General features: G+C 39.0%; 1 protein-coding gene across 4 annotated transcripts in view; it reads right to left on the bottom strand.

The window, feature by feature from the left end:
- Positions 1–24,314, bottom strand: part of LOC140578351 (fermitin family homolog 2) — a 119,699-nt gene that overhangs the window by 17,041 nt on the left and 78,344 nt on the right. For all 4 annotated transcript variants that reach the window (XM_072698915.1, XM_072698912.1, XM_072698913.1 and 1 more), the window contains 6 exons: positions 21,364–21,589; positions 21,172–21,274; positions 20,298–20,405; positions 8,516–8,650; positions 8,161–8,210; positions 7,682–7,806 (listed from right to left, as the gene is read on the bottom strand). In XM_072698915.1, coding sequence (XP_072555016.1) covers positions 7,682–7,806; positions 8,161–8,210; positions 8,516–8,650; positions 20,298–20,405; positions 21,172–21,274; positions 21,364–21,589 — 747 coding nt within the window. The remainder of the gene's footprint in view (positions 1–7,681; positions 7,807–8,160; positions 8,211–8,515; positions 8,651–20,297; positions 20,406–21,171; positions 21,275–21,363; positions 21,590–24,314) is intronic.

Genomic DNA, 24,314 nt, shown 5'->3' with positions numbered 1-24,314 from the left:
TTAACATCGTGGATGCAAACTTCAATCTGTCACCTTACATAGGCTGGTGAGGAGAACTGACTCATTGATGGACTTTGGCTTTGACCTTCATCACAGTTTACACATTGCTTTGTAGCTAGTGAATGTTAGCATACCCAGGGGGGTTGAGCAGTCAGTTGACCCTACACCCCCTCCCCCAGTTTTTTTTTTTAAATTTCTCCCTACTTGGGATTTTTTAGTTCCTCTCCTCCAATGTCATCTGACTTACTTTCTTTCATTTCTTTGCCGTTCCTTTTCCTTGTATTTGTATTCCGTGTTAATGATGTTGACCACGCCCAAGTAAAGCACCTTAGGGCAATTCTGTTATACAAATATAAATTGTATAAACTGAACTGAAACAATTGCTAGTCACTGCCACTAAAAACCGACACGTTCCACATTAAGAGAAGAATTGTTACCAATAAGGCAAGTGTCCTGGTCAGTTAGTTCTGTTAGGGACGCCCGATATAGTGCATGTATAAAACCATGTGTCCAGATATATGGGAGAAATCATGTCCCATACTGTTACAAAACTCTGTAGGTACAGAAAGATTAGCTTTTCATGATCCACCTGGAAAAATGCAATGCATTCAGTGTCCGTCATTTGAAGTACATCAAGAAGTTGTCTTTGCACCTTTCTGAGTCTGTCCCACACTCACAGCAGCACAAGAATATTCATTGGTGTGAGGAAAAGTAGTAAAGATGCCCCAATGTTCTTGATCATTTGAATACAGACAGTGTTATCTTCCTTGTATGACCCGCTCCCTGCCTTCTGGCTGCCTGGTGATTAGAGGGAGCGGTGGCACCGGCTTGTCATCTCCCCCCTGATCCCCGTTTGTGTTTCAGATTTAACTGTATTTGACTCTCCCTGCCGGCCCCTGGAGGATGGGCTCCCCCTTTGAGTCTGGTCCATCCCAAGGTTTCTTCCTTCTAGGGAGTTTTTCCTTGCCACTGTCGCCTATGGCTTACTCACTGGGGGCTTTGGGTGGGGATGCTGTAAAGCGCTTTGGGACAATGTAATGTTGTGATAATGCGCTATACAAAAATTAATTTGTTGTTAGCAATTTATGATCAAGGAGGAAGCCAGGATGAGAATGGGGGTTCTAGTCGGCACCACTAGGGTGATAAGGAAGATAATTGAATAACAATGATCAGAAAGTCTCCATCTTGTCCTGTCCCAGACTCCTCACAGTCCAGGGGGTCACTCTTTATATGTAAATTCACTCAACACCTACACACAGCACCTTGTTGGGGAGGGTCTTTTGGGGTATGGGGGGGGGGGGGGGGGTAAAAAACTATCCTTAATTTGTATCTGAGCTGCCTTTCAGTACCCGGTGTATGTCTACACTGTAATACATTATATTATTTCTTACTGTTCAATAAATGACTGTTTTACTGAAACTGCGGAGACTCTGCAAGTAGATTCCTTACAATTGGATTGTGAGGACATGTAGCTTCCTTTGAACCTTTTTTATGCTCATTTTAATAGAAACTCTAGGCATGCTGACAAAGCAGATGTCATCTGAATTTAGCCTAATAGTAATATATTTGTATATAACAACATATTTCTATGTACTACTGTGTGATTCTTATATAATTATATGAATTATTCATAGGCTTGAGCAAACAAAAAGGTTTTTAACTTGTTTTTGAAATCTAGGATAGAGACAAACAGATAAATGTCACTGGGGAGGGAGTTCCAAAGCCGGGGAGCTAAGCAGGAAAATGCACAGTTACCATAACCATAGTGTTTGGATGGGGGGGATGAGGAGAGAGCCAGAAGAGGAGGATCTAAGACTGTGGGGATCCTGGTAGGGGAGAAGCAGTTCAGAAAGATAAGATGGGACTTGGTTGTTGAGAACTTTGAATGTAATTTAAAGTGGATACATTCTTCTGCAGCAGTGGTTCCCAAACTGGGGGCACAGAGGTATTGCGGGGGGGCGCACCAATGGGATAGCCTCAGGGGCATGTGCCACCCTAAAATTCTCTCTTCACAGACTGGACAATTAAACAAATAAAGCAGTGCAACATTACAGTAACTAACAATAAATAAACCACTAACCTACATTTATTTAAACTTTATTTTACCAGGTAAATTAACTGAAAACCAGTTCTCACTGCTTTACGTGATATTCAGGAGAAATAGATAACGCATCGGAACTTCCTAGGATACAAACGTGACGTTCTTCAGCCAAGTTGTGTCGTCACGGAGGCTGTTCCAGTTTATTCAGCCGGCTGAGCGGTGCTGTACGATCTGTCTTAAGTAGTCTTGCTCTTGCAAGGTTTTTGTACCATGTGACATGGTGATGCGTGATGACATTTTGCAGCGCCGGACAAAAATAATCTAACCATATCATGAAAAATGAGGTTTAACATGAAGTGCAGGGAGACTATCAGTTAATGGGTATGATTTAGTGTTGTTTTGTGCTATAGTATAGGCTGAAACCTACGGTTATCAAAAACAAAATGCGGTAATCGTGAGAAACTTTCATTTGTGTACGCCAATGAATATTAACAGAAATGTTAAATCTGCATTTGCATAATTTCAAACTTATGCTGGACTTTTATTTTTTAATTGATTGCTCTTTTTTCTCCCACAGTGGTGAAATTGCACCATTTGTATTTTGTAATTGCATTTGTTTCGCTCAATTAGAAAAGGGAGTTGTATTTCAAATAAAGTTTAAATCTGAACCTGTGTAGTTTGAATGGGGGGGCTCAATAATGTTCCTATCTATAAAAGGGGGGCCCTGCAGAGAAAGTTTGGGAACCACTGTTCTATAGGGAGCCAGTGAAGGCTCTGAAGTATGGGAGTGATGTGTTGGTAGGAATGAATGTGGGAGAGGAGGTGGGCAGAGTTTTGAACTATGTATTTGGAGTTTATGGATTGATTTACCAGTAATACCAGCCAATAATGAATTGCAGTAATCTAGAGATAAAGCTAGAGATAAAGGAATAAATAAGGGACTCGGCAGTAGAGTTGGGCCCACAGGAAGTGCCTAAGTCAGGCAATGTTGTGAAGATGGAAGTAAGCTGTTAATGTATAATAAATGTAAGTTAAGTTGTGTTAAATGTTTGGCTTTCTGAACTCTACAATACTGCATTTGGCCACGTAAAGGTGCTTGACTTAATATAACCCTCCAGAGTAAGCAGCAAAAAATGGAATTAAAAGCACTTATGCCAGTGGCAGAACACACTTAAGGGTCATTTACAAGCAACATGCCCATATTTTGGTATTTCTCCACCCAAAGCGAATATCTAGCCTTAATGCACATAAACCCCTGATGTCAATCAATTGGAGAATATGCTTAAGTGAAAAAAACATGGAGCCATGTGCTTTTTTCCCCCACTTACGGGCATGGGAGAATCGAACCCACAGTGTGTATTTGGCCTAAGTGCACGCAAACCCCAGACTCGATAGTAGAATATGCTTAACTGAAATGCACATAGAAGAATAGACCCCTCTGTACAGCCATGTAAAATATTACAACTTCCTATGACAATTAGGAAACTAACTACACTGCATAATTATATAACCTGCATATAATGAAAGATGGCTGATTTACTTAGAATAGCAACTATTGCAATCTTTGTAATACATAAACTATGTAATGGTGTCATGTTTTCCCAAGGAAATTTACTACAACATAAACTACAAAATGCTTCCTGTTCATACTACATTCAATATTTTTCCAATTACTGTCAAATCAGAGAACTGGCATCATATCACGGTAATCTATAAATTTGGTCATCTTTGAGCAAGGCATACGTATATTTTCATAAAAATATTCCTCTTATCACTGAAGACTGGAGAGCCAAGATCATTTGGTAGAATAAACTTTCAGATGTTTATTTTGGTCAGGATTGCGGGGTGGGGTCTGAAGCCTATACCAGGAAGTAGAGCTGGGCGATATGGCCTAAAAATAAAATCTCAGATTTCTTTCACAATAAATCCGATTTTCGATTTTAATCGATTTTCCCCTCTCCTACTGAAAATCAAACTACAGATGACAAATAAATGGTTCAAAACAAGTTTTAACTTTATTTTGTTTTTTTTTTACTTTAGAGTTAAAGTGCAATCTGACAAGCCAAAAAAGATGCTTGTAAGGGAGATGGCAGACCACGCCATTGTAAACACTTTTAGAAACTTGTAAAAACCTTTAGCATGTTAATGAATCCAGGCTTTTCCACAGTATGTATGGGCACCGTGTCTTTTGCAATATACACCACCGTTCCCCAGTCTTATCATATAGCACACAGTTCGAAAACATGTCAGGGATGGTTGCTTGCTTAACTTGGGATGTTGTGCTGGTGCTGCAGGTATTTTCATTTCGCTGGGAGCTGCACTTCTCCCACTCTGTGGTGTGCCTCTGTTTTAGGTGCTGGAATAAATTTGTCGGGCTGCTTCCTTTGGTTGCAACAGTTTTTAGACAGACTTTGCAACGAGGATTTGTTTGGTCTGTGTGCGACAGCGGAAAACCGAACCAATGCCATGTTGTTTGTGAATCCGCTACAGTATTTGGGTGCGCCGCGCTAATTTACCTGTGAAGAACGGTGCGTCGCATTAGTTCCGCTAGGGCTGCACGATTTATCGATTTGAAATCGAAATCGCGATTTGAAACAACGTGATTAGCAAGTTGCAAAAATCGCAATTTAGGATATACATTATACAGCATGTCGGACCTAGTGTTTAAAACTGCTGTGAGAATAGTTTTACAAATTCATGCTGTGCTCCCTGTGTGACAGTCATTCTCACCAATCAGAAGTGGCCCAAGAAGGCATAGCGTATAGGCCCACAAACAGCAAACACGTGAAACCCAAGGAAAATGTTACATTCGCGGTGCAGAAAAATACTGATTCCACTACTGAGATATAAGTGAATTGCCTTCCTATTTCATCGTCCAAGATTGTTTCAGAAAGGTCCTATCATCAATAGAACCGGTGAGTTCCTTTTAAACACCAGCTGCAATATACTTCAGTGTATCATACCTTTTGTTTTTCTTAATAGGCAATAGCATCAGTGTACCGCTAACCCATCAAAACAACAATGCGACAGTCAGTAATTCTCACAGCAGCGGAGTCGGTGACCTCCAAAAATGCCGTAAAAACCACAATACATATGTCATATGTTTTTGTGCTTATTAAATTTAAGTGTTTCCAAAGATTAATCCCACAACAGTAATAAAATAAAAGTCTTGCTTTAACATAAATACTAAAAAAATAGATCGCTTTAATCGCTATTACAGTTGGGTATGGGCACGTGATCTTATTTAGAAAACATACAAAAAGATGCATATAATATTTAATCATTCGTTTTGTATTTGTCTGAGTAACAAAGCAAAGGAATGATAAGCTGCTTCAGTCGAAAACTGCATTTTACTTCTCATTTAAAATAAAATGCAGGGTTGGCAACTTTGGTCAGCTGCATGGAGTGAGATTTTTAAATAGTCTGTAGGGTTTGCAAACTGCCGTAATGTTTTTGATGCAGCTAATTTTAAGTTCAGAATGGAATATAGATTTGCCGTAAGATTTCTTGCGTGAGAGTCTGAAAGAGTTTGCAACCATGAACACATACATTTTTTGTTTCACCTGAATTGATTTGTATAGAAAATAATCGTATACAGTTCTTAAAAAGCGGAAACTTCGACCAACATAAAGTCACCAATAAACGACTTCTATTTATTCAACATTTTATAAAATGCATACTACGTTCAAAAATTTCCGGCTTTACGGTTTCAGGACAGAACAGCCACTCTGTTATGAACATTACATTTTTTTTTAAGTGTTATTAGTGTTAATAACAGCAGCTAACAACACAATAGCGCTAACAAAAGGGCTGCATACACCGAAGTAGTTCTTGCTTGTTCATTGGCGTGGGAAAAGGCGGTTCTAGTGTTATTAGGAGGGTAATAAGCGTTACCAGCAAGATCGCTATTTTTCTTTTTGCTGCAATTGTTTTCATTATTACTTTAACTTGACACATCACATCTTTAAATTCTCATACTTGCATTAGAATATAGACCAGTTAATACTGATGCTATCTCATGCTGCGTCATACGTTTTAAAATTACTACACACTGAATATTGTACTGAAGCTTGACATAAAAAAATCTAATCGCAAATCAAATCGTAATCACAATTTGTCAGAAAAATCGCGATTCGATATTTTCCCCAAATCGTGCAGCCCTAGTGCTCGCGTGTAAAATAAGTAATAAAATCGATTTTCATAAAAACACATCGTCCTGAACTGTAAATCCCAATTAATCGATAAAACCGATTTATCGCCCATCTCTACCAGGAAGTAACAGACACAAGGCTGCACAGACACATGGTGCACCTCAGTTATAATGTCAGCTGTAACAGGCTACACACAAACAATCACACACTGCTTGAAAACCACAGTGCCTATCTTTGGACTGCGGGGGGGAAAAAACAACACATTACACAACATACAAACACACACAGTACAACCTAGGAGGGGTGAAGTAACAGGGCTATCCACCCAATAACGTGGCATTTTCCTTCAAAAGCAGGTCATAAAGGTACAACAAAATAAATGTTATTGTGCCATCTTGTGGATGTTAACTGAATAGCATTCTAAGAAATTGCAGTTGGAATTCAATAACGAGCATAGGAAATGTTAGTCGTGAATATGAACTACTTGTGAACACATGCCTGTCTGGGTTGATAGGGTGGACTGAGAGTCCCACTTTGAGTTGAGTGAAAGCCTTGCATTGAAAGATCAACCTTTGGGATAATCTCTCTATTTTAATGTAATCACACATAAAATTATGTTCCTATGATAAATCAGCATTAGCAAAAGGCTTATATTGCCAAAAAGCATATTTGTTTAAATCTGGGGGTGGGGGGCATGCAAATTCATTAAATCAGATTTGGGAGGTGGGCAGCTTTACAAAAAAAAAAAATGGTTACAATATTACATTCAGCTAAATTAAGTTACCTATAATGTGATAATTAATTCATAAAAGATAAACCACATTCTGCACAATCTCCTTAGGGCATTTTTAATATACCGTATTTTCCGCACTATAACGCGCACTGCATTATAAGGCGCACCGTCAATCAGTGGTCTATTTTCAAACTTTTTCCACACACAAGGCGCACCGGACTTTAAGGCGCTTTAAGCAAAACAAAACAGTCAGATAAGCCAGTCAACGAAAATTTATTTTACATCACGTGTTCACAATGACTGTCAACATTGTTCAAATGTTTATGAGCGTCTTCACTACTCTTTAACACGTAAAAAAACAAGAGTCTTATACCGCTAAATCAAAAGTCAGCCTATTAACAATAACTCAAAATTGAACACTTATAATACGGTCCTATACCGCTAAATCAAAAGTCAGCGTATTCATAACAACTCTTGAAATTGTTAATTTATAACACGTGAAGCACTACACAATACACTCACTTTTCAATACTAAAACATTCAAATCGCTTCGAGTTCAGTATGCACAACAGAAATTAATCCACGTTTAAAGCGCACTGGATTATAAGGCACAGTTATTTTTTAAGAAAATCAAAGGCTTTTTAGTGCGCCTTATAGTGCGGAAAATACGGTACACTAGCATGGTATACATTGTGATAATATGAACATGAAATTCCATATGAAATTCCAAATTCTTATACTGCCACCATGCCTTACCTCTTAGGTTCATTTGGTGAGCTGGTGTGCCATGAGCTTCTTCTCTGCTCTTGAAGCAGGAAATTGTTATATCCTTGAATGTGCACCAATATTGCTTATAGCCCTTAAGTGTTAGTTTCTTTGGCCTGAAAATGTATCAGAACTCCATTATGCCACTCCCAGAAAATTACCACAATGCACTAAACATTAGGAGTCCTTTGTATTTTTCTTATCTGATGTAACCATAATTTAAAGGCAACATATCAGATAGAATACAACATTGATGTTTTATTACTGTTATCAGACAGAGAAGCAATCAGAAAAAAAGAGTTGTTTTACTCCCATTCATGACGAGCTAGGTTTGTAACCATTTCTTGCTGAGAATAGGTACCTTAACATGTATCTAAACATAAATGCTTGTAACTAAAATTTTAAAAAAGTAAATATAGATGGAATCCATGCACTAACAACACTTGGACTTGTATTTTTTGTCAACCTACTTGAACACTTTGACATAGTCCGCAAGTTCAGGTATGGATGTTATATCACCCTGTAGGAATAACAGAACAAATGTTGGTCACAGGAAGGGTACCATTATTTTATAGGTTAAGTACTCTGCTCTATGTATATTTGTTTACTTCCTATTAAAAACAATACTTTTTCCTGATATTCTGATAAGTGGTAATGTGTTATGATTTCCATGGCCCCCACTGATAGAAACTTGCAAGCAACACGTAATGCATATTAATAACTAAATATCTCAAACTAATGTAAAAGTAAAAAAAAATAAGACAAGAAAAGAGTCAGGAGAAAGTCAGACTTGTTTATCCATGGGTGACCGAAAAATATTCTTACCAGTGTATTTGAGGTCTTCCCCCCCTCTAGTGTGATCTCCAGGTCTGACAAGGCTGCATCTACCTCATCCACATCCTTTTCACTGTTATTCATGTGATTGTCCGATGACATGATAGACAGCTTGTTGATGTGGTACTGTTTGTAGAGAACAAATCTTTCAGAGAAATCAATCGCTCATTTAAATACTAAGATAAAGATCAGGGGCCGGTTGCACAAAACTCCTTAAGTTTTCCCCTTAAGTATGACACTTAAGGTTTAATTTCTCCTTAGCTAAGGGATTTATTTAAGGGTGTTGCACAGAACCCCTTAAAAGGTTTCCTTAGTTAAGGAAAAACATTAAGGGATTTACAACATCGAAAGATGTTTTACAGAAGTAAAATTGTCCCATTTCCAAGGAGACAGTTCATATGCTTGCACTCGTGCCTGCTTGTGATACCCGTTATCACCTCACAAAGTTGCTCACAAAGTAAAAAAAAATGTGAGAAAAGAAGAAAAGAAAGCCAAATTGGTCAGAGGAGGAAAAGATTATACACTGCTCAAAAAAATTAAAGGAACGCTTTGAAAACACATCAGATCTCAATGGGGGAAAAAATCATGCTGTATATCTATACTGATATGGACTAGGTAATGTGTTAGGAACGAAAGGATGGCACATCGTTTGATGAAAATGAAAATGATAAACCTACAGAGGGCTGAATTCAAAGACACCCCAAAAATCAAAGTGAAAAAATGATCCAGTAGGCTGGTCCATTTTGCCGAAATTTCATTGCAGCAACTCAAAATCGTACTCAGTAGTTTGCATGGCCCCCACCTGCTTGTATGCATGCCTGATAATGTCGGGGTATGCTCCTAATGAGACGACGGATGGTGTCCTGGGGGATCGCCTCCCAGACAGTGTTAATTTTGACAGCAAATTTTGATTTAGTTTTAGTCATAGTCTTTTGACGAAAATGTCATTTAGTTTTAGTCATAATTTAGTCATCTAAATTGTTTTTGTTTTAGTCTAGTTTTAGTCGACTAAAAATCATAGGATTTTAGTCGACTAAATCTACAATAGTTTTAGTCGGCTAAAATATAAAGTGTAAACAGTAATCCATGTTTTAGTTTCCCTTGTATTTCTGAAGATGAAATAAAAACGTTATCAATTTGTAATGGAATGGTATTAAGGTTTAAATGTGCAATACACATTGGTATAGATTTTACTCATTGTTTGAACCAGCAGCATATGACTTTCCTTATGAAAATGAAATAGCAAATGAAAGTAGCAGTGCAGAGCTAAAGCAATACAAAAATTAGAGAGATAAAATAAGAAAAACAAGAAATAAATACAATTTTATCTTTATTTCAACTGTTGAAACTCAGTGTCAAAGAAAAAGTGCAAAGAAAATGGCATCAGGGATCATGCTCTGTCTAAACATTTACAATTCACAAAAAAAATAAAATATATATATATATATATATATATATATATATATATATATATATATATATATATATATATATATAAATAATATATATAAGGGTGGTCCAAAATTAACAACTTCACACAGCTTTCCCTCCACAACCCTAATTTTATTCTTCCCCTTATTACAAATGTGTCTGCCAAATTTTATTATGATTGGTCATTATTTACAGGTCGCTCAAGCTGGTAGTAATGCAACACTGCAACAGCTATATTGTATTGTGTAATTGTATGCAATAAAACAAGGAAAACATGCAGTAAACAGAATTAGAATTTCCATGAGTGAAAAAGAACAGAAGAAACATGTCAAATTAGCTGATACTATCTTGGATTCAGGTTGTCTGGACTCTTACTGTTATATATTGTCCCATAACGTTCTAATGTTCTTTATCATCAGTGTCGCACTGTTGCTGTCCCGACTCCGTTTTCAGAAGGGTAGACTTGGCGCAGGTTGGATATTTCTTTCTGTGTCTTTCAACCAAACGTAGGAGATACTGCTTCTGCTCCTCGTTCTTGGTCAGGGATGAATTGTATTGCTGCATCAATGCAATGGCGCTCTCTGCACAATCATTCACGACCTTCATTTTTGACGCTGCTGTTTGAAGTTCCTGGTACGAAGGGTTGTCATTCCATTCTCTTGGGTCTTTAGCCAAGAAATTTTGCGCCTTCATCTTCCCATTTAATGACAGTACATCAAAGATTGCAGCAGTCCTTTGTGTTACACAACTCGCTAAACCATTGGCTGACAATGGCTCGGGTGGACTGTCAAGACGTTTCGCGGACTCATCGGACACCGGAATTTGGAGGTTTGCCACCATCTGTGTTCTCACATCTGCCCCAATTCTGTCATCGAAGAAAGACAGCCCAATGAGAATCTCTGAGAAGTACCAAAGGTGTCGACTAAATGTATCTCTGGCAGCCTTCGCAATTGTTTTGTTTGGATAAGTCATAAGCGACTCCAGAAGCTGCATGTCATTCAGTGGTGCCTGTCTAGCAAGGGGAGCTTCATGCCAAAACCGGACATAGACAAGGCTCACGAAAAGGGCTAGCTCCTTCACACTGTTTTTCTCTTTGCTAGTCAAAGTGAACTGATGCTGGAACAAGAACAACTTGAGACTGTAGATTGCTTTTGCCATCCATCGTGCTTGATGTAATGCTCCGGGTGCTCTGAAGGAAACTTCCACAGGATAGGCACCACCCAGGAAAATCACGCAAAGATTGATGAGTTCCTCGTAATCTTCTCTTGGTTGTGACTCTTCCAGGGCAACCTTACAAAAATGCACCATCTCAGCTCGAAGGACAGCAGTACCTGAATCAAACATGTCATCAGAAGCAGTCTCATATTCAGACTGGTCAATGTGTGGCCAGTTAGTCTGAAACCTTTTAAATAGGGCAACATCTGGCCCTCCTGTTGGCCCAAACAGTGCCCGAAAGATACTGGCAAGCACCAGCTCCATGACATGATGCCTGCATGCCACCCAAGCCATCTCACGGTCAAGCGAATGCTCGATGAAAGTACAGGCACCGTTCTTCAAGCCAGTATTACTGGCAGTGGTATCGAATACCAGCCCATGTATCTGCTGACGAATGCCCCATTCATCGAGGGTGGTTAAACATGCTTCAGCCTGTTCCTTACCAGTGCCACGGCCTATTTTTGGCACTCCCAATAGCATCTCTTCCCCACCACCTGTAACCAGCACTGCAATTCTATCCACTTTGTGTTTGCTCCCACTAATGTCAGGAACAATCTTTCCATCCCAGTGAAGGAGAAGAGGAGTACTGCGAATGAATACCTGCTCCACTGTTGCCTGCTTTTCACGGTTTCTACATCGGGAACGTCTGATAGAACTTCTGGATAGCGTCACGCTGCTAATGTCATGGCCAAGTGCCTTTGCAACAGCTCCAACGACATATGTGGCTCCTCTATCTGGTATGTTTACCCGATCCAGTGCTCCAGCCACGTCAGGGTCATCCAGAATGTTGACCTTACGACGCTTTGGCCCAGTTTTGCGATGTGGCGTGGACATCTCAAATTCTTCATCTGAAGAAGTGGATGATGATAATGAACTGTTGCTGTGGATGTCACTTTTCTCTTCTACTTTGCTTGATAATGCTACTTTCTCTGCATAATCCTGCTGACGCTGTTGTCTGGCTAATTTTCTTTTTTCTTTTCTAAACAGCGTGACATCAACCCCTGACATACTGCACGACAAAACATCATTGCGCTGCTTGATGAGAAACTGCCTGTCTTCTTCATTTTTCATTGTAATCAGTGCATCACTTGTGGCAATATCAAAAAGACGCTGTAGACGACTAAGGAATTCCTCCTGGTTCTTTTTGTCCTGTTCATTGCTTCTCTTCCGGTTCTTTTTAAGCTTCACATAGTCATCATGGAGCTTCGTGAGGATACGAACTCCGGAATCAATCCTCTGGTATGGAATGCTTGCTCTCTGCCACAACTGGATAACACGTGACACAGACCTTGATGCTGCTTCTTTAAATGTTAGATTCTGTTCAGTGTGAAGGAACATCAAAAGTCGAAGAGCGGAACCGTTAGCAATAGCCGTGAGAGCGAACAACCACATACATGGGATTAAAATGGGTGGCAAGGAACAAAAAATAGCTTTATTCGCTGATGATGTAGTGTTATTCCTAAAACAATTAAACGCCTCTCTTCCAGCACTTTTAGACCTGATCGATCAATTTGGAAATATATCGGGTTATAAAGTGAACACATCAAAGTCATCGTTGATGCTGCTTAATAAAGATAGCTGTCCAAATACATCACATTTATTTACCTTGAAACTATCACCCAGCTTTACATATTTGGGTATCAAAATTGTTCCCCAATTAGAAGATATAGTTTCTACAAATTATAATATTATAATGGAATTAACATCTAAAGATCTGGAGAGATGGTTATCTTTACCAATTTCATTGATAGGAAGGATAAATATTTTGAAGATGAATATTTTGCCTAAATTTATGTATTTATTCCAAAATATCCCCTTGGCGCCACCAGCGGGAATGTTCTCAAGGATTAATTCATTACTCAGGAAATTTATTTGGAACAAGAAATGCCCTCGAGTTCGTCTTTCTCTTCTCTACCTTCCATTTGACACTGGAGGGCTGAAATGTCCCAATCTGTACTGGTACTATTTGGCTGCACAATTAAGAACAATAATGTTTTATTTTTCATCAGGAAATAAACCATCCTGGGTGGATATGGAGTCATGTGGTTTTGCGTTACCTTTAAACTTGTATATATATTCAGATAAGTTTGAACAACTGAAAACAGTCACTAAGCATCCCATAGTTTGTAATATGATTGGAGTATGGTATGAAGTTAGAGAGTACATGAAAATAGCTGGCTCTATATCCCAGTATAGTCCCATTTGGGGCAACACATTATTCAAACCAGGTACGAAGGACTCAGGATTCCGGTTGTGGGTTGAAAAGGGATTAAGCAAAATTAGTGATCTTTTTGAGGAGGGAACGTTGATGTCGTTTGAGCAGATGTCTACTAAGTATAATATTCCAAGAAAACACTTCTTTAAATACTTACAGATAAGGAGTTTTGTTCTTTCTAGGCAGAACCAATCACTAATCTTGCCAGTACTTTCTCCTTTAGAGGAATTAATTACTAAGAAATACAATAATAAAGGATTAATATCAGTTTTTTACAACTGGCTTGTATCAGGGTCTACTGAATCATCATTACCGAAACTTGAATTATGGAAGATGGGATTGAATGAGGATATATCTGAGGATGAATGGAGACAAGTCTGTAAAAATTCGCAGACACAGTTAGGGAGCGCTAGTTTAAAATTACTTCAATACAATTGGTTGATGCAGACCTACATAACTCCTGTCAAACTAAACAGGTTTAATAAAAATATTCCTGATACATGCTTTAAATGCAGAGTGGCTCAAGGTTCATTTGTGCATGGTGTTTGGAAATGTAATATTATTAGAAACTTTTGGGTGGAAGTGATTAATATTACAAAGATAATTGTATCCTTGAATATTCCCCTAGATGCGAAAATGATTTTGTTACATATATATCCGAAGAACCTTAAACTAAATCCTCAGCAGCGCAAATTCATAGATTATGTTATATTACAAGCTAAAAGAATGATAGCTCTTAGCTGGAAAAGGCCTGATCCGCCATCTATTGGAACTTGGATTAATGCCATGTCACAGTGTATGGCTATGGAAAAAGTAACATATTTTATTAAAAACAAAATGGATGTATATGAAGAAATATGGAAGCCGTTTAATTACTACATTAACAACAATAATATTGGTCATTTATTACAAGGGGTGTAACTATGTATAATGTATGTTTGTTTTTGTTTCGTTTTGTTTGGTTGGAAAATGTAACTTTTATGTGTAAAATATAGTACTGTAGATTTGGTTTTTGGGTACCTTGCGATATTTGTTTTGCGTTTAAGTTGTTTCCTGTAAGAGGATTCTGTGTATTTCTATAGGGGAGAAGAGAGTGATGTTCTCTTGTTGGGGTGGGGAATAATTGTGACGAAATGGAAATGTGTTTCTCTGTTACCTGTCTTGCTTAATTAAAAACAATAAACACATTGTTCAAAAAAAAAAAAAAAAAAAAAAAAAAAGTCGAAGAGCGTCTCCGTTGGTTGGTAGATGCGACCCGGACAGCTGATCTGTACCCTTTCCTAGCAGCCAAACTTCAGCACTGCTTCTAGTTTGTGCCATTACTGTCCTAAAGTGTCTTAAAATAACTCACAGCCACTGATGAAAACTTCAGATTTAGCAAAGATCAGTAAATAATCACTATTCACTATACTGTGACGAAGTTTTAACTCAATAGTACAATTTGCATGTTTTTGCGCAATACCAAATAAACAATTTCAAACCTGGCTGATAGTTAGTATGAAAACACAACAATGAATAGCTATTTAATTACGAATGGTGTTTCTAATCACCAGTTTTACCCAATGAGCTTGCAATTAAAGAGATGATAATTTTTTCATTTGATTTTACCCTGGAATTTTGGCAAATTGTCTTAATCTGAGTCCACAACAAACTTGTGGGACCTTGAGCGACCTCTAAATGTAGTTCAATTTGCTCCATATTTACATCATATCTTTACTACATCTGATAGAACATATTTAAACTTGTGGAGGTGGGTTTTAATGAAATTCAAAATTTTCCATAGTGCCGTGGACCGCCCTAATATATATATATAAAAATTACCCAGTGAATACGCTGAGCTACAGCTCGTTAAACTAACCAGAGTTGCTGATTGTTGCACCTGACCAAAGGTAGTCATGACATGGATTTTATTTTTACATTCTGCTGGAATTTTAGTGCTAACGTGACTTTAGCAAGCTTACATGCGTGTGGATTTCAGGATGACTCGCTTGCAAGTGACGCTTCAAGTGCGTTGTGTTTTTACCGGTGATGGTGGCTCCACATGGCTTACAAAGCATCTTGTTTTCTGTAATATTAAACTGGAAATGTGTCCATACGTCTTCTCTTCGCTTTCTTCCTGGCACTGACATATTGTCGTGTAGGTTTCATGAAAAACAGCCTGTTTCAAACCGGGTGCTTATGATGATCGTCTATCAATCGCCTACAATTATGTGCATCTGAGCGTATTACCGCTCTCGGGAGTTCTGATTGGATGTCTTTTCAAGTCGTCCCGCTTCAACAAAGTTCTGATTGGATCTCGTCTTTGACAAATATTTTAGTCTCCGTTTTTATTCGCTGACAAAAATGTCAATAACTTTCATCATAGTTCTAGTCTTTGAGCATATTTTTTTATTTAGTTATCGTCTCGTTTTTGTCAGAGAAAAAAGGTCATTAACTAAAACTATGACGAAAATTTTTCGTCAACGAAATTAACACTGCTCCCAGATCTGAACCAGGGCATCACTGAGCTCCTGGACAGTCTGAGGTGCAACCTGGTGGCATCGGATGGACTGAAACATAATGTCCCAGAGGTGTTCCATTGGATTTAGGTCAGGCGAGCATGGGGGCCAGTCAATGGTATCCATTCCTTCATCCTCCAGGAACTGCCTGCATACTCTCGCCACATGAGGCCGGGCATTGTCGTGCACCAGGAGGAACCCAGGACTCACTGCACCAGCGTAGGGTCTGACAATGGTTCCAAGGATTTCATCCTGATACCTAATGGCAGTCAAGGTGTCGTTGTCTAGCCTGTAGAGGTCTGTGTGTCCCTCCATGGATATGCCACCCCAGACCATCACTGACCCACCACCAAAATGGTCTTGCTGAACAATGTCACAGGCAGCATAATGTTCTCCGCAGCTTCTCCAGACCCTTTCACTTCTGTCACATGTGCTCAGGGTGAACCTGCTCTCATCTGCGAAAAGCACAGGGCACCAGTGGTAGACCTCCCAATTCTGGTATTCTATGGCAAATGCCCATCGAGCTCCACGGTCCTGGGCAGTGAACACAGGGCCCGACGTCCACTAGTGGGACATCGGGCCACCCTCATGAAGTCTGTTTCTGATTGTTTGCTCAGAGACATGCACACCAGTGGCCTGCTGGAGGTCATTCTGTAGGGCTCTGGCAGTGCTCTTCCTGTTCCTCCTTGCACAAAGAAGCAGATACTGGTCCAACTTATGGGTTAAGGACCTTCTACGGTAGGGTGCATCAAACCCCCATTGATTTTCAAAATGTTTTTGGCTGTATAATAAATATGTTCTACCGGATGAAAAAATAATTTGGGCAAAATTTCGTTAATTTTGATTAACATCTACCAGGTCCACATCTAGATTGAAAATATGAAAAATAATGATAAACGCAAGAAAAACGAAGGTACTTCAGAAGTTCACAAATATATTTTAAATGCACAAATTAAATTATTAAATTATTGTGATACATGTCTGATGTCTGATATAGTTGATACAGGTGTATAGGGCATAGGCCTACTGTTACAGAGCAATACTTCCAGCAGCAATATAATAGCAATATACTTCTGGGCAAGTATAATAGTATGTCTATCTTAAGAACTGATAGTGAACATCAAGAAGACTGATATATCGATGGCACCTGGGAAAAACCGCGTAAGTGCACTATAGTATGGCGCAATCCGCGTAAGTGAAAAATGGGCGGGAACGAAACTAAAGCAACTAAACAAAACCACATCCATTTCATATCATGCAATTTTCGCGTAAGGGACATCAGTCTGTGCTGTGATTTGGAAGTGAGTAGCTTGTGAACGTGGACGAGGCTCAGATTTTAGCACCAGTATTTTCAGTATGTTCACAAGGGCTCTCAAATCTAGGTCACGTTTTACTTCCACCATTTAGAAAAAACGTTCCCCTGTAAAATTGACAAATTGTTGGATACGCGGTTTTTCCCCGGTGCCATCGATATCCACTATTAACCACTTTAAATACTAAAACATGAAATCATTAATGCTTGCAGTATAACTATTCCAAAGTATGAATTATTGCCGTTATTTCAGAATTTCATGGCTGTTGTGGACCCGGTAGAACTTATCCAAATTTCAAATTATTTTGCACAGTGTGTTTTTAGTACAGATAGAACATTTTTTTTATATAGCCATGAAAATATTTTTCACTTGGGGGGTTTGATGCACCCTATTCTACGGCCCTGTTCATCTCTCCTAGAGTAACTGCCTATCTCCTGGAATGTCCTCCATGGCCTTGAGACTGGGCTGGGACACACAGTAAACCTTATGACAATGGCACATATTGATGCACCATCCTGGAGGAGTTGGACTACCTGTGCAACCTCTGTAGGTTCCAGGTATCACCTCATGCTACCAGTAGAGACACTGACTGTAGCCAAATGTAAAATTTGTGAAAAAAAACTGTCTGAAAAGATGAGGAGGGAAAAATGTCAGTGGCCTGTTAAACCACTCCTGTTTTGGGGGTCGTCTCATTGTTGCCCCTCTAGTGCACCTGTTGTTAACTTCTTTAACACCAAAGCAGCTGAAACCGATTAACAACCCCCATTGCAACTTAACGGACTAGATCAATATCCCAGAAGTTAAACTGACTCGATGCTATACTCTGATTAAAAAGTGTTCCTTTAATTTTTTTGAGCAGTGTACTTTTGGAGGAACACAATAAAATAAAGAACATATTAAAAAGTAAATTTGATCCGCAAATAACAGCAAACATAAAACAACGAATGTGGGAGGAAATTGCAATGAAAATTAATTCAAGAAGTCTACATTGTGCTACAACGTTCAACAGACAGGCAATGGCGTTTGAAATTCGGTGAATGACACAGCACACCGTTGACTTGTGGACATGAAATACATCACTTATTACAGCCCGGAACGAGCCCATAGCATAAAACCATAGAGCAATCATTAATTGCAACGCAGTTGTGATGGCACACCTTCGGATTGTGGAGTGATCCAACTGTGGACGATCGGAAAAATCAAATTCACTGCCGGTCAAATTTATAAAACAAAATCAAATCGTATCTAAGGGGTTCTCCCGGTCGCCGAAAACTCTTTTTGTTGTGTGTTCATTTTCGTTATTTATTATCATAAACTCTGCTATGTTGCAGTTAAGGTATGGTTAGAGGTACCTTACTTTTTTCCCCTTAGTTTGGTTGCTAAGGTCTTAAGTATAAGACCAAGATAAGGAGAAAAACAAATACTTAAGAGAAAAATTTAAGGAAACCTTAAGCAGGAAACTTAAGGGTGTTTTGTGCAACCGATTTTATTTTAAGGAGACCTTAACTCGGACTTTTAGGAAAATCTAAACTTAAGGTGTTTTGTGCAACCGGTCCCAGAAATTTTTCAGCAGACATTTTTATAAATATTTTCATTGTTTTTTTTGGCTAGTGCAGCATTTTACAAGTCTTGCTGGAAATGTAACTGAAGAAAGTTTGAATTTGAAAAAAGCAAACAGTATAAGTATTATTGAGAATAAAACTCAAAAACATTTGTAAAACATGTTAAATGGCCCTGGAAAGGCCATTTATTACTGTACTTCCAGTATAAATGTCAGTGGAAGTTCAAAGCTACAAATGTATAAAACTTGTTTTGACATACACTCACCTAAAGGATTATTAGAAACACCATACTAATACGGTGTTTGACCCCCTTTCGCCTTCAGAACTGCCTTAATTCTACGTGGCATTGATTCAACAAGGTGCTGAAAGCATTCTTTAGAAATGTTGGCCCATATTGATAGGATAGCATCTTGCAGTTGATGGAGATTTGTGGGATGCACATCCAGGGCACGAAGCTCCTGTTCCACCACATCCCAAAGATGCTCTATTGGGTTGAGATCTGGTGACTTTGGGGGCCATTTTAGTACAGTGAACTCATTGTCATGTTCAAGAAACCAATTTGAAATGATTCGAGCTTTGTGACATGGTGCATTATCCTGCTGGAGGTAGCCATCAGAGGATGGGTACATGGTGGTCATAACGGGATGGACATGGTCAGAAAAAACGCTCAGGTAGGCCGTGGCATTTAAACGATGCCCAATTGGCACTAAGGGGCCTAAAGTGTGCCAAGAAAACATCCCCCACACCATTACACCACCACCACCAGCCTGCACAGTGGTAACAAGGCATGATGGATCCATGTTCTCATTCTGTTTACGCCAAATTCTGAATGTCTCAACAGAAATCGAGACTCATCAGACCAGGCAACATTTTTCCAGTCTTCAACTGTCCAATTTTGGTGAGCTCGTGCAAATTGTAGCCTCTTTTTCCTATTTGTAGTGGAGATGAGTGGTACCCGGTGGGGTCTTCTGCTGTTGTAGCCCATCCGCCTCAAGGTTGTGCGTGTTGTGGCTTCACAAATGCTTTGCTGCATACCTCGGTTGTAACGAGTGGTTATTTCAGTCAAAGTTGCTCTTCTATCAGCCTGAATCAGTCGGCCCATTCTCCTCTGACCTCTAGCATCAACAAGGCATTTTCGCCCACAGGACTGCCGCATACTGGATGTTTTTCCCTTTGCACACCATTCTTTGTAAACCCTAGAAATGGTTGTGCGTGAAAATCCCAGTAACTGAGCAGATTGTGAAATACTCAGACCGGCCCGTCTGGCACCAACAACCATGCCACGCTAAAAATTGCTTAAATCACCTTTCTTTCCCATTCTGACATTCAGTTTGGAGTTCAGGAGATTGTCTTGACCAGGACCACACCCCTAAATGCATTGAAGCAACTGCCATGTGATTGGTTGATTAGATAATTGCATTAATGAGAAATTGAACAGGTGTTCCTAATAATCATTTAGGTGAGTGTATATGAAAACACAGATAAAAAGTGACAAAATTCTTGCCAGAATTAATGTGCAGTATGGTCCATCCCTCTTACCTGCAGGGCAGCAAACATCATCATCTCCTCCTCAGTGCACTCGATGTCTTCCAGAAGAATGGCCCACTTGGCCTGCTCATATAACTGGTTTATCCGGATGGCATCATACTGTATAATCAAAGTCATGTCGCATAATATGATGAGACTGAAGCTATTTTTTGTGACCCACATTAATAAATATGGTGGAAATATTAATATTATTAGTAGCATGAACTGAAGGTCTAGGCTGAGTATAGAGAGTGTCTAAGCTATCTTCCTTGTATGACCCGCTCCCTGCCTTCTGGCTGCCTGGCGATTGGAGGGAGCGGTGGCACCGGCTTGTCATCTCCCCCCTGCTCCCCGTTTGTGTTTCAGATTTAACTGTATTTGACTCTCCTTTCCGGCCCCTGGAGGATGGGCTCCCCCTTTGAGTCTGGTCCCTCCCAAGGTTTCTTCCTTCTAGGGAGTTTTTCCTTGCCACTGTCGCCTATGGCTTACTCACTGGAGGCTTTGGGTGGGGATGCTGTAAAGCGCTTTGAGACGATGTAATTGTGATAATGCGCTATACAAAAATAAATTTGTTGTTGTTGTTGTCTAACAGATGTAAATCAGAGTTTACAGCCAGTATAGTTTGCTGATGCAAATCAAAATTGCAAAATTCACCCTAATAAGATCAGTATAAATTTCAAGCCCTGTGTGACTAAAACTAGAAAGCAAGAGTATACGAAAAGTACAATTTTCATACACAAACAGTATGCTTACTTAAATACTACCATACTCATAAATTCTGAGAAAATTAGCAAAATATAAAAGGGGAATGACAAATCACATACAGATAATGCACTAGTACACGTACAACAAAAATAAAAAAGCAACAACAACAAACTACTACTACCTTGGGATTGAGGTCAAAAAAACTGTGGTATTTAAACCGCAACAGAAGCACTTCATTCTCCTTCACATCCTGTTCCATCAAAGATCTCGAGGAGTCCAGCCATCTTTAGGCAAAGAACAAATAAATGTTAATTTGTATATGACAGTTTGTACCATGCTGGCACATGCAGGTAATTCAATTAAATGAACTTACCCTTGATTAATCTTTGCTTTGTCCAAGAAACTCTGAGGCTTATAGAGTTTGACTAAGATGTCAGGTGAAGATATGGGCTGGCTAACAGCCAGGATGCTGGGATTCCCCTCAGACAGAGGGCTGTCTCCAAACCAGGCAGAAGTTGGAGACAATGGGCTTCCATCACGGGAATCGTATGTAGGAGTCATGGTCTTGCTGTAAAGCCCAGGACTGGAGTAGATACTCCCTAAAAGCAACAAACAAACAAACAAAAAAATGTTAAACACATGCATATAGGGCTAGCCGATAAACAAAAATCAATAACCAAAATATTTTAAAACATTTGCCTTAATAACAATAAATGTAAATACTTTTTTAACCACATGCAGAATTTAGAATATCATCTCAGAGAAAACAGTTTTACAATACACATATGATAATGTTTTAAAATGAGACTCTATATGACCTGATCTATTAAGGCTAGGACTGCTCATGCCTCTTCATCTCTATGCAGGACATAATTCATGGAGACCAGAGAACAACAGAACACTACAAAAACATTTATTGGCCATTTTAAGAAAACAAAAACTTAAAACATTTTTTGTGCAATCACAATAGTTTATTTTCAAAAACATGGATGTGATTTAGGGATGGCACGGTGTTCAACATACTGCTTTAATTTTGAAGGTGAAGAGTGAAGTCGGGAAAACGCAGAACGTAAGTAATTATGGTACAAATCAGTGCAACATTACAGTAAATAACAATGAATAAACCACTAACTTATGTGTACTGTTAGAGCAGAGGTAACCAACAGGCGGACCGCAGGCCAGGTCCGGACCCAGAAGCTATCCTATACAGACCCGGACCGATAGCCAAAACATTAAGTTATTTAAAACCTGACGGGGACGCTTCTATTTTAACTGCCGCAGCGTTTGTAGTCTTTTCGGTAGTGGTTCAGCAGAAGAACTGCTGTTTCCCACACCAATGAACGTCAAACGCCTTTAGACCGCCAAGCAAGACGTAATTTGGCTTATGCAGCCCTTTGTCTGCGCTAATGTGCAACTGGACCTCTTTAAATTTTAGTTGAATACCCCTGTGTTAGAGCATTTACGTAATTTAGTTAAACTTTATTTTACCAGGTAAAATTACCTGAAAACCAGTTCACTGCTTTACGTGCTTTTCGGGAGAAACAGCAGATAACACATCGGAACTTCCTGGGATACAAACGTCATGCGTGTAACTGAACTCTTTGGCCAATAAGGACAAAGTTGTGTTATCACGAAGGTGGTTCCAGGTTGTGCAGCCGGCTGAGAGGTGCTGCACAATCCATCTCAAGTCGTCCTGCTCTTGTGAGGATTTTGTACCATGTGACATGGTGACGCATGGTGACGTTTTGCAGCGCCGGACAAAAAATCTAACCATAATTTGGCATTTTTTTGAATAAGAGTTTTTTGTTTGGTTTAGATACTTTTCTACCTTAGAATTTTAAAGTTTTTAAGAGACCAAGAATAGAGGCAGATAAATGCATGCGTACCATTCCATTTTGGTCTCATTCTGCTAGACCTGTCACTTGTCCAAAGAAAATTTCAATCATTTCTATGGTGAAAATCAGGGGTTATGGTCATCTAATTCTTAATACGGCCCATAATAATAAACAATCTGAAAATATCTCTGAGCTCATATCTTTATAATAATGCATAATATGACTAAAAAAAAACACCTTGAGTTAAGATTTTCCTTAAAGTCCGAGTTAAGGTCTCCTTAAAATAAAGTCAGTTGCACAAAACACTGGAGTGTTTTGTGCAACTGTCTCCTCCTTAAGGTTTCCTTAAAATTTTCTCTTAAGTATTTAAGTTTTTCTCCTTATCTTGGTCTTATACTTAAGGAATCCCTTAACAGTTACACAAAAGACCTTAGCAACCAAACTAAGGAAAAAAAATTAAGGTACCTCTAACCGTACCTTAACTGCAACATGGCCAAGTTTATCATAATAAAAAACAAAAAAGAACGCATCCCAAAAAGTGTTTTCCGCGACCAGGAGAACCCCTTAGATACGATTTAATTTTGTTTTATAAATTTGACCAGCAATGAATTTATGATTTGTCCGATCGTCCACAGTTGGATCACTCCACAATCCGAAGCTGTGCTCTCCCAGCTGCGTTGCAATTAATGATTGCTCTGTGGTTTTATGCTACGGGCTCATTCCGGGCTGTAATAGGCAATGTATTTCATGTCCACAAGTCAACGGTGTGCTGCATCATTCACCAAATTTATTTTCTAACACATTATGTTGCAGTCTAAATCCAAGTGTCATAGAATGTTAAGCCTGTTTCACGTTGAGCCTAGCTCACTAACTAACCATAGCCTATAACGTTACCCACCGTTACAGTCTACTTTATATCTATACCTTAAATACTTTAATGTGTAATAACTTGTTGAAAGATGATGAGCAACTTATGTAGAGAGATCTATTTCACTGTAAGCAACAAAGTCTAACGTTAACAGTTCCCTCAAGTCATGTTAGTCATTTAACCGATCAGATGTTGTAAGTTAACGTCAAAATACATAAAACAAAGCAACCTGCACTTTACCTTTGAAAAGAATCGTGGATGTTGTGAGGGAGATGAGAGAGAGAAAAGGAGGGTTATTTTGCAGGACGACTTTCACTATAACTAACAGAATCATTGATATCTGTTGGCTCACTGGAATCATTTTCTTTTTGTGCTACTAACAAGCAACCAATCCAATGACAGCTGCTTCTGCCTCCTTTTCGATTTTGCAGAAATGCAGACATTTCATTATCATTAAACAGATTCATCACTCGCACTGCTACGCCCTTATTCAGGTGTTGCTTTTCTACTAAATTTTGACTATACGAGTGAGGTACGCTGATTGAGACCGAGCATGGGAAATGATTACCCAAAATTCTTCAGCGAGAGAGAGAGTTCATTAAGGCTCAGTTGTGATTACGT

This window comes from Paramormyrops kingsleyae, chromosome 14 (genome assembly GCF_048594095.1).
Source record: "Paramormyrops kingsleyae isolate MSU_618 chromosome 14, PKINGS_0.4, whole genome shotgun sequence".
Classification (NCBI taxonomy): domain Eukaryota; kingdom Metazoa; phylum Chordata; class Actinopteri; order Osteoglossiformes; family Mormyridae; genus Paramormyrops; species Paramormyrops kingsleyae.
The sequence above is the reverse complement of the archived record's forward strand: the minus strand, read 5'-3'. Positions and strand labels throughout refer to the sequence as shown.